The 13,387-nt window shown below is 43.6% G+C and overlaps 1 protein-coding gene across 1 annotated transcript in view; it reads right to left on the bottom strand.

The window, feature by feature from the left end:
• The window catches only part of MDGA2 (MAM domain containing glycosylphosphatidylinositol anchor 2), a 557,209-nt gene that overhangs the window by 293,988 nt on the left and 249,834 nt on the right, over window positions 1-13,387 (bottom strand). The window contains exon 7 of the mRNA XM_019519874.1: window positions 10,318-10,611. Coding sequence (XP_019375419.1) covers window positions 10,318-10,611 — 294 coding nt within the window. The remainder of the gene's footprint in view (window positions 1-10,317; window positions 10,612-13,387) is intronic.

The raw sequence follows: 13,387 nt of genomic DNA, 5'->3' as shown, positions 1-13,387 counted from the left end.
GCAGCTGGAGTACTGCGTCCAGTTCTGGGCGCCGCACTTCAGGAGGGATGTGGACAACAGGGAAAGGGTCCAGAGGAGGCCACTCGCATGATCAGGGGGCAGCAGGGCAGGCCCTACGAGGAGAGGCGACAGGACCTGAACCTGTTCAGCCTCCACAAGAGAAGGCTGAGGGGGATCTAGTGGCCTGTTACAGACTAGTCAGAGGGGACCAGCAGGCACTGAGGGAGTCCCTGTTCCCCTGAGCACTGCCAGGAGTGATCAGGAATAACAGTCACAAGCTGGCAGAGGGGAGATTCAGACTAGACAACAGGAGGCGCTACTTCACGGTCAGGGCGGCTAGGGTCTGGAACCAACTTCCAAGCGAAGTGGTGCTGGCTCCTACCCTGGGGGGCTTTAATAGGAGGTTAGATGTACACCTTGCTGGGGTCGTTTGACCCCAGTTCTCTTTCCTGCCATGGCAGGGGGTCGGACTAGATGATCTGCTCAGGTCCCTTCCGACCCTAGAAACTATGAAACTATAAAACTTGCCTGCATCATTAAAAAACTGCATTATTGGGTTGAATGACTATTTACATATAAAAGCATGATCCAAAAGCCCCAAGAATGTAGTACGGGTATTTCAACATATAGACACAGAAAATTTACCTTAATATTAGAAATGGGGAAAGTGAGGCACCAAGATTTGAGCACATGCTCAAATTCAAACAGCAAATCTCTTGTATGGTTGTGAGTTGAACTCAGTTCTCCTATATACCAGTCATAGGCTTTAATTTACATGTTCTTCTCAAGTAAAAATCCCTCCCTCCTAAAAGATTTGTTTTAAATGTATTGAAGATTTTCAGAACACAGTTTATAAAAAATTTTTCTTAGCCAAGCCAAGTAGTTTATTATAATGGATTATGTATTCACCCAGAAAATTATGAACTGAAGTTTACAGCTAAACCAGACTTTAAAAGGGAAACATTAGACACTTGTTGAGATTCAAGGAATTTTTGTAAACAAATAAATGCTGTTCATCTTCCTCATTTAATTGTAAAATGTCATTCCACTCTAAGCAGCAGCGACTACTAACTATTAATTTCAGTTTAGATAAATAGTCGGCAAATTTTGCTTTTCTTTTATGGAAGGCTGCTTCACCTGTTATGTTATAAAACCCTATTATCAGCTGTTTACATCTGCCAAATCTAAACTATTTGGATTGAATTTCTCATGCAATACGTGTACCTTAGCTGGATTACTGTTGCTGCTGTTCTCATTCTTATTTACCATCATGGTCATTATCCTTATTGAACGTTTCTACAAAACCGTTAAGTCACTATTTTCAGAATGGTAAGGCAAAGATGCATTGCTTTAAATGCATTAAAAAAAATCAAATTCCACAAATTTCAACATTTTGAAAGCTGTTGTGGAATTTTACCCATCCAACTCCCTGTCCCCACGCACACATGGCGTGGCCAATACATGACATTTCCATGACAAAATACCCTCTTTGGGATCCAGGCATCTGCTGAATAAAACTGACAAGGATGAAGCCAGTTTCACTGAACAATTGATACAACTCGCTGGGTGGTTAACGGCCGTGGGGCAGTCTTGCCATATGGGCTTGTCCTGGGGCCATGAACCCCAGGACTGCTAGACGCTCATATGAGCTGGCTCTCCAGGTACTAGAGTTTGGGAAGCCCAGGGACCCTATTGCTCTGGATGCTGTGATTTGGGAAAACATCATTCTGAAGCCACCTACCTGGAAGCCTGGCTCTCTGGTAGCACAAAGTTGTGCTGAAATCTCACTGACCCCAGTATATTTCTAAAAAAATATATTGGGGTGTATCCAACTAGCATTTTGTGGCCCACTGGTAGAACCCAAGCAAAAATAATGGAAACCTGGAACATTTTATTTATTCAAAAGATACAAGTCTGCATGCCATTTTTATTGCCTCTGGAAACTCACTTAAGTTCCAAGCTCCAAAAAAGGTGCAAACTATTAGAGAAATACTTACGAGAGAGGGAAGGGGAAAGTCTTAAATAAATAGAATAGCTCATAGCTAATAACCAATACAGCAATTAATTCAGAAAGTACTGAGCCAAACAGCCTGGGGGGCATATTTGATTCCATAACTTCCACCCTGAATGTTAATTAGTATTGTGCAAAACGATTGTGGCTTCATGGCTCTGCTGACTAAACTCTCTACCACAAACGTAAGAAGAAAAAATGCTAAGGCTTCGGTAGTGTCAACCCTCCAGGATTTGATCTACATAATATGGCCATAAAATGACAAAAAACAATTTTCTTTTTGGTTTCTTTGTTTAAAATAAACTCAGATGGTCCTTTGAAATTATTCTGTCCTACATGTTCTCATCCAGTACCATTAGATCCCTCTTTAGAAATTAAGAATATATTCTAAATATAAAATACAATTTAAGAAATATATTGTCAAAGTCAGGAATAAATGCTTCAGCTCAGATCCATCCTGAGATCCCCTCCCACCCATCAGCTTGAAAGACATGGCTGGTGTCAGGACAGTTAATTAAAACATTATGCAAAGACTTGCGAATACCTTTAGGTTCAGTGTGCCGCTATTGCATAAGTAGAGCAAAGATCTCCCTGCTGCTGATGTTAATCAATAGTTACTGCTTTACCAATATTAGCTTTAGATGAAAGCAATGCTGATGGTGCCTACCGCTGGGAGTTTTGGCTTGTGATCCGGATTAAGGTTAATGACACTATGCCACTAACTCCTCTGGCTGTGTCAGCCAGTGAAATGAAGAAGTTTAGTGCTGAATGCTGACAAAACGACGACCCTTTTTGCTGTTTAAAAGAACGAAAGACCCAATTCTTTGCCATGTGCAACTTCCTCAAAACCAGGAGAGTTAAGCCATAAAGGCTAAGTACAGACAGTCAAAAAACCTCAAGGATGAATCAATTTAGTCTTTGCAGGTTGTGTCTAAGTTGCAGAGATTACACTGAGAAACAACTGGACACACATTTACTTTTGATTCAGAAAATGCAGCCACATTCACGGCTCTCTGGCCGTGTGTTCGCTGCTTCTTCCTACTGCTCCTGAGGTCTCTGGGATTTTCAGTCCAGAATCACAGCAGCAGGACTCTGCAGGGTTGCTTATCACTTCCTCTTCCTGCTTCCAGGTGCCTCTGGGATTTGTAGTCCAAAGTCACAGCCAGCAGTAACTTTCAGAAAGTTTAGCAGCAGGGCAGCTCTGTACTTGAGGAAAGGGGGGTTTAATCCCCCTCTCTCTGACCCCTGACCCCAGACTCCAGCTGGGTTTTGCCAGGGGGCAGGCAGTCCCTGCCTCCCTCCCTCCCCCTGCCTCTCCCACCACCACCAACTCTCTGCTGGAGCAGACAGCACAGGGCTAGAAAGCACACTGGGGGACTGTGATTTAATTTAAACCAGGAACGAGTCTGGGACAGAAGTTTCATAAATCAGTTTAACCCAGATCAGTTAAGTCTGGTACTACATTCAACCAGGTTTATCTTAAACCAGTTTCAGCCATTTTGAAACTGGTTTATGTGCACTGAGCTTCTGTTCTGTTACTGGTTTAAACCAGTTTCTGATCACTTAAACCGGTTTATGTGTAAAGTCTGTCCCTAGCCATAGAGTTTGGTTTAGTGATGTTGATACCCGACACTGTTCTAGACTGAAATTCTCATGCCTGCAGGCCTGCTGTTTCATTCTTGTTTGATAAACAGGCGACTGGGAACAATATCTGTGGGCTATCAAAATGGCTTCTTCATGTCACAACCAAGACAGAGTGGGACCCCCTAGTCACAAAGTTATACAGCTGCTTCTTAAACCAATTCAGATTGTTTTCCTCTTACTAGCCTTTTTTTTTTTTGGGGGGGGGGGTGGTTAGAAATGTTCATCTAATTCCCAACCTAAAGTTATTCAAAACCCATTGGTGCCCATTTGTTCTTAAGCCCAAGCTGCAACGTGGCTAAAATCATTCTTCTGCTTTCAGCCTATTTTTTCCTTGGATGAACAAAGTTCTTTTAAGATTTCTCTTGTGAGACAGGCTTTCCTTCCACACGATCAGCCTTGCAGCTCTCCGTTGTATCGATTCCAGTCTGAGCTCATACTTACATAAACATTCACATATTTGGACGACACGGTAATGGATTTAAAGTGTGTGCGTGTTGCACACCTGTATCACACCTTTTATTAGACCAGCAGAAACATCTCAATGTGCTTTTAACATGGACTATCCAGGCAAAGCAAATTACTCCAGTCTCAGAAGTAGCCTTTATTGCTTTCCCTGATTACCCTGGTCCTTACATCCCAGAAGTCACTTACAACTATCTCCACCCAGTTTAGACAGACAGTGTCCTTGGACTTCACATGAGGAGGGTCAGGCAGTAGCATGGAGGATTTACCAAGTCTATTATGGACAGACCGTCCAGTCTCTCTCTGTCTAGTCTGCCGTTTTTCAACAGGCAACATGGATACAGTCCAATGAACACTGATTTTTTTTTTAGATTTATGAAAATATATTAACACTAAATATTTCATGAGGTGCATTTGGAGAATTGCTGAGAAGATATATCCATCGTGAGCTGGCAAAGAGCCCCGCCAGAGCATAATAGATCTTTTCTACTTTCATAATGTAGATCTCATGGAATCGGGGCAAAGCTGACCTGATTTCTGAGCCCCATCACACTGATGTAAATGCATAGAAACTATTTCAAATTCCACCGATTCACTTCATACTTAAAGTGATGCACTGGGGATGATAATCTGTCCCGATATTTCTCACTAATGAACTCTGTTATACTTCAAATATGATCCCAAAGAGTGTTCTAAAACAGCATGATTTGATTATTTGTTTGTAATTTATAAGACAGCAGGCACAGTATACATAAAACTGCAGCTGAACTGAAAAGAAAAATCAATGCATCATGCTTTGGTCGATTGTTTTGCAAACCAACTTACTATGAAATATATTTGGTGTTTTAGGGAGCTTTACAAGCACTTGGAGACCGATACATTTGAAAAAACAGTTTATGTGATGAAGAATATTTTATGTAACACCAAAATAAAATTAAACATATAAAACGTGGGCACCGGATACAGCAATATCTTATCATGAAAAACTATACTGTCCTTGTTGGCATCATCACTTGATAAGGTGCATGATGCAAGCAGTTTATGATATTGTACCTCTTGGCATTTTTATCAGTTGATTGCTCTATTCCAGTAGTAAAAATGGATCATTCAGATTATTTCTCGAGTCCATTTTTTTTTCTGCCAACAAGATTCCATCTGTGTATTTTCCAAAATTGTTGTTAACCTAAATTTGGATGTGGGGATGCAGAGGGGGACAGCAAGTGGACAGAACTGTTAATAAATGCATTACACCGTGTACACTTTTACCATTTCCAGCTGGCATTAGGCAGCCTTTGAGCACACACCAAGCTGAGTAAAGCAACCTAATATATATGTTAAATGCAATGACTCCTTCTAGGAGACTCCCACCCCCTGTAAAACAAAACAAAACAAAACAAAAAAACAAAAAAAAGAAAGGAAAAAAGAAGTCTCTTAACATCTGTGCACTAGTCCTCAGGCCAACAACAGGGGATCTGTGTTCAGTGGAGTCATTTATGGCCTCTCCAGGACGGCGAGGACACATTTTAGACACATCTCTGCCTGGTCTAAAGGGACTCAGAGAGCCACCTTTGGGTCCCTCTCCAAAATCCTCCCAGGAAATCCCACTTAAATAATGAGAGCAAAACACTTTAAAAAAACCCAAACCAACTCCCCCAAACAAAACAAAACAAAACAAAACAAAACAAAACAAAACAAAACAAAACAAAACAAAAAACCCAAAAAACCCCAACCTCGTGCACACACACTGAATAATAAAAACAGAGAAGGTGACCTGCCCTGCCCAAGTGATTATATTTAAACTCCCAAGGGAAGGAGAGAAATAGAGCAGGCAGTTGCTGGTTAAGATCTGGATGCATTAATGCAATGCAAATACACTAGTATTATAAAACCTGCACACAAAAGGACTTAACGCACCCTCTCAACAGCTTCCCCAGCTGCACAGAGCCTTTGCATTTGTGGGTACATGTGAGTGTGAACACCAGGAGAGCCTTATTCAGGTAAAATCTTCACTCAGAACTGCCCCAACACAGACCGCCTTGCAGACAGATGGGCCTGTTGCTATGATGAGACTGCAATGCAGCAGAGACCCCCCCAGAGACCCCGGACTCTGTAGGGAACTGTGAAGCGGAGGAGCTTTCTATAATCAGACTGTGTCCCCTGTGTCCATTGTCCCCATTAAATGAATACAGACCAAGAAAGGGAGGAGCTGTGGATCATAAGTAAAGAGGATGCTGGAAAGCATTTGGAAAAAAAAAAAAAATTAAGTAGTCAACGCCTGACAATTCAACCCAGAGGGGCAGAAGAAACTGGCTGGAGAAATCTTGGAGCTGATGGCAATAGGATTTGCAAGGTCTAGGGCGACAGGCAAAGCCCCAGAGAAGCGAAGGGGTGACACGGTGCCCATCTTTGAAATGAGGGACCTGAGGAATTACAGACTGACTGGTCAGCCTGACTTCAAGACCTGGAAGCACATTGCAAAACAGACAATTTGTAAACACCTGGAGGATGAGGAGATGACGGCAAGAAGCACATCTGGATTTCTGAAGAATAAACCGTGCCCAACCAAGGCGGAAAGTCATTTGATGGATGAAGGGAATGAGGTGGGCACAATACATGGGGACTGAAGGAAAACTTGTTGTAGTTCTACCTGAATGTCACACGTGAGACAGAGAAATACAGGTTAGGCAGGATGGCTGTTAGGTGGATACAGAATGGACTGAATACCCAGGAATAACTATAAATGGATGCATTTCAGAATGGCAGGAGGTTTAAAGTGGGACTCCACAAGGGTCTGTTTTGGGGTCAGTGCTGCTTAATATTTATGACTCACCTGGATGTGGGAATGGAGAGCTTGCTGAGCAAGTTCACAAATTGCACAAAGCTGATGTAGAGTCCCACTGCATACACATGTATCCCCAAAACCGTCTCTGGCCTAGGGAGCTTGCAACATCAAATTTGGACAATGCGTAACATGGGAATAAAGCCACATGGCATGGGCAAGGAGACGAGAGAACAGGAAACAGAAAGAGACAGATTGCACAAGGGGCCAAGTTTTCTACTCCCCACAAGTAGAAAAATAATTTTTATGCTCTATGGTACTGGATTATATACAACTAGCTCCGTGCTGCTTACCAATGCCTCCCCACACACGCCCCCACATACAAGGTAAAGAGTAAAATTATTAAGTCATTCCATAATTCAAACAGTTTCACAAAATAGCTCCTTCTATTTATTACTTATAGAATCCTCTAATAATAAATCTTACAGAATATTCCTAGATTAGCTAAATTAAATCCTATAAATTAACATGCACATGAATACCATCCTCCACCAGAAGAAAAATCAACGGCCATGCATAATACCTGCTTCCTCCATTTACACTGACGTTCTCGTTTGCTGGTGTCTGAATAAAGTCACTTGAAAGCTAACCAAATGGAGATTAAGAAAAGTCCCCTGCAAGTACCTTTCATATTCACCTGATAACCACTTTCCTTTCACTTTTCTGACCTCCTTTATAATGCATTAACTACCTGTGAAAACCAGAGCTTTTTCCTCTAAATTATAGTAATTTGGATTTGCAGGTTATCCCCAACTATTTGAGCCCTTAAACTAATGATGTCCACTGACCTTAATAGGAGTTATTGCATCTTGTTCAACAGGGTGGGAAGTGGAGCCTGAGAAAGACGGTGTTTCTGAGCGGTCTACAGAATTGGGCACAACATTGACCCAAGCCCAGATTCAGCAATTCACCCTTATAAAGCCAAGTACATGGTGAATGCCCCTTGAAGTGTGTTTAATGTGTGGGATTCTGGGTCAACATAACCTACCTGCAGGGTTGCAGAAAAAGTGATAAACTGCTTATCATCCAGAGCAGGGATAATGCAGCTCACGCCGGGCCATGAGAGCTTCCAAATGCCTCTGTCACCCATTAAACCTAATCTCTGTGGCTTCCAGATATAATAAAAGGCCCCCAATAAGGCTTCACATCATGCCCGTTGCTTTTACCTGGGTTCATCGGGGTCCCATTTCTATAGGAAGCTCCAGAGAAATAAATAAGACACAAGGATCCTCGATTTACTACTAGAAAAGGGGGAATAGTGAAGGAGACTGGAGTGCAGTTTGCCTTTCCCCTAGGAAGTCCAACAATCTGGAAAATGATTTCCAATTGACTATCTCCAAACTCTGCCTTCACCTCAGACATGTTCCTCGGGTAAACATTGATGTTATCCAAGCTGCCAGAGGGACCTGTCTGGCAGCCTGCCTGCTATGACCGACATTATATTTTGCATTGCGGTAATGCCGAACACACCTACCAGGATTCGGAAACCATGATTGTGCACGCTGCCGAAACCTGCAGATGACAACACGACCTAGCCTGTCTTGCATACAAGACTTGCAGAAAGGTGGAAAGGCAACTAGATAAAAACAGCTTGCTGCGGGTTCAGTGGAAGACGAGGGAACAGGAGTGGGTCAGTGGAAAAGAAAGGGACAGGAGTCAGGTTTCTTTACCTGCCGATCACTACAACCATTATTCAATCAGTTAACACTCTACCTGCATTTATTTCCTGTGTACAATCTCAGCGTGGGGCTCCAACACGCTACCTTCCCTGAGTACGCACTCATCGTGACGTGGCCAACCTTGCTGTTGGCAAAGAGTGCTCAACGTTGCCGCTGTTGCATAATCATCGCCACCATCTCAAGGCCACGGGATGTACAGACCACGTTGGTAAGTAGCCATGCCACGAGTGTTTGTTCACGCAGAGAGCTTCCCTTGCTGTCCATAAGAGCCACATTTTTTTGAATGAGTGAGACGCTTCACTCCACTCCACTCTTCAGAATTAACTATCTTACATACAACTCCATCCACAGATAGCGAAAGAGCACCACACTCACATATTTAAGGCATCAGATGGCCTCAGTCCGGAGAATAATAATAATGTTGTTATGATATCCAAGGATGGGGTCCCATTGTGTCATAAAACACTTTCTTTGACTGAACAAGTAGCCTGTCAGTGGGGTGGAACTGCCCAAAGACTTGGCGAAGTATCAGCAGACGACAGCCCTCCAGTGTCTGAATGAAGGAGGGAATCATCATTTCCGGTGCAGGTTCATTCTTGCAAAGAACCTTTTTCCAACTACTCAGTTGGTCTAATAAAAGATATTACATCAACCCAAAGAACCTGGCTTGCCAAAGAGGAACCCGTGCACTTGTACATAGCTGAGCTGAGTGTGAAATACAGGCAACGAGCTCTATCAGTCATGAGTGCACTCTAAAATACCCCAAAACGCAATTGCAAGCAGAAACCATTATGCAACAAACCTTGCAATGGACCTTGAAAAATAAGAAAGCCTAAATTATCTGTATCCATGGTACCTGGAGGCCCCAGCTGGCAAGCCAAGAACTGCACATGTACATTGTAAGGGAGAGTCCTGGGTGCAACGAGCTGACCACTTTGCCCGAGTCGGGAGTTACCGAGGGCTGTGCAACTCAGCCGCTTTACAAAAAAGTGGAAGTAAAGAACCACATCGCTTCAGAGCCAGAATGGAAAATAACATCTAGGAAACAGCTCATCTGTCACTAACCAGCAATGGATCAGCATCTCTGCAAACTCCAACAAGATCAGACATCCCAGTTCTCACAGACAAGAGCTTAGTACATGCAAAGTAAATTGTTGCTCCCCTATTTTCTCTTAAATGAGGCTGATGCTTTGAGAAAAAAAACAAAAAACACAGCTTTCACAGATTCAGAATCAGAACAATGCCCTGTGCAAAGCAGGAGGGAGAGCTCATTTTAGACGGACTCCCTGCTGGGTATCCTCTACTTTCTCTCCTCCTTGATAATGTCTAAAAGCAAAATCTGTACTGAGCCAATATTTATAGAAATATGCTCCTGTGCCCTCACGTGTTTTCCCCTGTGCCTAAAAGTTGAGTGTGAAACCTCCGGACAACATCAGCGTTAACACACATGGACAGCTACACTGCCGCTGACTGACCTTCTAATAGAAACGAGATGGCCCTGTCCCTTTTAATGATATAATGTCTTCACGCTGTAAACCCCAAATTTGGGGAAGCGCAAAACCATAACAGTGGGGCAAAGCATGCAATCAAGGGCAGACTCGGGCTGCTATACGTTTACTGGGAAACTGTATCGACTCTTCATCCACAGAAAACACACGGGAAAGAAATCAGTGTTTACTTACACTGCACAATGAGCTGTACCAGGGCTTCTCTCGGCTTCACGTTGAATCCGTTGTACTGACTGGTCTGACATCTGTACGTTCCTGTCATCTCCCGAGACACGTTCACTATCCTTAGTATCCCATCGTAGCTCTCCATCTGCATCGATCCATCTGGCATCGCCGTCTCCTTGTCTGCTCTGGACCAAAGAATGATCGGTTTGGGCTTTCCGGTCACTTGGCACTGCAGTTCAATAGTATCTCCTTCCCGTGTGACCAAGGGTGATTTTTCTTGTGGGACAGTCAAATTGGGTGGGACTTCCGATGGCAAGGGAAGCAATAATTAAAAAAAAGAAAAAAAAAGAGAGAGGGGGTTACCATTAGCATTTGCAGGACATGTATATCTGTGTGCGTATTTATTCTGTCCCGCCCAGGAGAGCACAAAACACCAGCAGACTCTCCCTACGCCTGAAGAAGATTGTTTGCACACAAAAGCGTGCAAAGAACATTTTTTCCCACTATTTAGTTGGTGTAATGGAAGACATCACATTTACCCAATGACTCTTGTTTATATGTGCATGCGCACACGCACACGCACACGCACACATATAACTGAACAGTGAACTGAACTGAACAGTGCTGCAACTAATATTTTCATGAGATAAATCTCCATACCTACCTTTATTGCTTGGCACATTTACTGTTATTAATTTTTTAAGCAAGCCTGCCATCACAAGTTCATGTTACAACCAAATTGTCTGTAAGTGTTATCAAATGTATACGTGCTGTACGTTAAAGACCATCATTATAAAAGTTTCAGAACGCAAAGGAAACTTCATAAATTGAAGAGAGAGAGAGAAAAAAAAGAAGACAGGCTGCTAATACCTTAGCTGAAAGCTTATTATTTTTTTATTATCACCAAATACATTTATATAACACGACAGCTGTGGTAAAGAGATGATTAAATCATTGTTTCCAGCCCGTGTCACGTAAGCCTTTGATAGGAGCATGGTGTGGCAACTACTGCTTTGTACAGTAATGCAGATGCCACTGATTGAGCCCGCACACGAGAGGTATCCAATCTTTCCTAGGCAGGTAGTCTGTCTGCCCACTTGAAAGATAATATGGCAGAAAGTGTCCAGCCAGAAGAAACCCGTTTTGAGACTCTCTGCAAAAAACATATCCCCACCAGTTCAATGTCTGGACCGCAAAGGGATTAGCATTCAACTCAGCTTTCTGCAGTCAGTCCCATTAGAGGTGCCACTTCTTCCTCTGTACTTTAGGTAGCTACTTTTGATAAGTACAAAGCACTGCGAGCACCGGAGGCCTGACGAGAACGTATTTGCCATGTTCAATTATTGCAGCGATCTCATCATGCCTAGATTAGTTTTATACCCTGGCTTTTACTTCTCTCTTAGCCACAGGCTTAATGCAGATCAAAACATCATGCCTGTCATTGTGCCTGATTTCTAGAAGCAAAGAGCAGCATTTGGCACCCTATAATGTTTGCTTTGCTTGCAGGGAGATAACCTGTAGATGAGAGCCTCCAGGGAAGTCAAATCTAAACACAGGCCCATGCATTGCATGGAGGGGATAAGTTATAACCACAAGATGAAGTGAAGAACCATGTGGTAAACACATTTATCACACATCTCTGATCATCTCATTGCCTACTGAACACTGCTCACCTGTTTGGGTCTTCATACTCCAAGCAGCAGCTCTTTCCTTTTAAAAGCAACCCAGGCTTTCCCCCCCTCAAAAACCAGGACAGGCAAGATTCATTTCTGCATCATCTCTTCTGCCCAGTCCTATCCCACATCCCCAGGCAGGAGGTGGGAGCTTGGACCCGACGGCAAGGGAGAGTCTTAGCTTACCCACGTGAATGGGACCTCGCTGTTGGGCCCAGAAGGGCTTCAGGTACCAGACTTTCAAACAGGAACATTTTCAGGCATCAAAATCCTGTCTGAGAGTAGTTTAGAGGTTCTCTTTGAACCCTGCCCAGCAGCATTTGGTTTTACAGCAGGACAAAAAAAAGCTAAGAAAAGGGAGCCAATTTTATTAAGCAATTCTAGGGCCTCGTGATCCATTTTATGGGAACACCAGGTGATGCAGAGTTGAGCACCTTGGAGCAAACTTCATTGCACACGTCCTGTCTTTTCACCCAGCTCTACCACTCTCATGCTCTACATGATCAGGTTGGTTTGCACTTGTACACGTGTCTACAGGTAACACGAGTGTGCACACCAGCACCTCCACATACGCAACGAACTCTCAAGAGCAAGTTGACATGAGAAAAAAACATTTCTTATTCCATAAGCACCGTCCCAGATATACACTGGCTTAAGATCATGTATTGATACCTCTCCCTTTATGCCAAATATACCAACGCTGGGGGTGAGACCAAAGAACAGTGAGCAAGAGGAACGGGATAACGCAACCCAAACACGAGGCAGGTTTTCCCTGCCCGAACGCTCACTGGAGACAGGGTGGATGATAAAGCATCCTTCCTCCAGGGAATCGCTATGGTCCAGCTGTCTCCCGGAAAACAGGGGAAGACGGAAATGCAAACGGCGATGGTGACTCAGCAGACATCAGTCATCAAGGAGCTAATCTTCACCAGATGCAACCCTTATCAGCACAGTGGGCTCCTCATTTCAAATGCCTCTCACCCCAGACGTAACAAATTCATCATCAAAAATCAGATGCGTTCACAAAAGCCTCGGACCCAACCAAATCTTTCCCCAGACAGTTCACTAAAAAAAACTGGGGCTGATGCTTCAGTGCTCCCCATGGACCTAATGCTATCGCCTACCTATTTTTTTTCACAGCCATTTTTCCTAGATAGCATGTGGCTTTCCGTCCTTCCCCTCCTGCATAGACGTAACCCTCTGCCGCTAAAAGGCCTGGTGGTGTCCCAGCATCCTGCCAGAAAGGCAGAAGAAGCATGGGTAGAGACTGGGGAAGAGCAAGGAGATAAAACCAGTGAGAGGTCTCCTTACTGAGCATTACCAAGCACCTCGAATCATAGCTTTCATGGATGTTAGGGGTGGAAGGGACCTCGGAAGATTGTTGAGTCCAGCCCCCTGCCCCGGGC

The sequence above is a fragment of the Gavialis gangeticus genome, unplaced genomic scaffold, assembly GCF_001723915.1.
Source record: "Gavialis gangeticus isolate Ggan-Ray unplaced genomic scaffold, GavGan_comp1, whole genome shotgun sequence".
NCBI lineage: Eukaryota > Metazoa > Chordata > Crocodylia > Gavialidae > Gavialis > Gavialis gangeticus.
The sequence above is the reverse complement of the archived record's forward strand: the minus strand, read 5'-3'. Positions and strand labels throughout refer to the sequence as shown.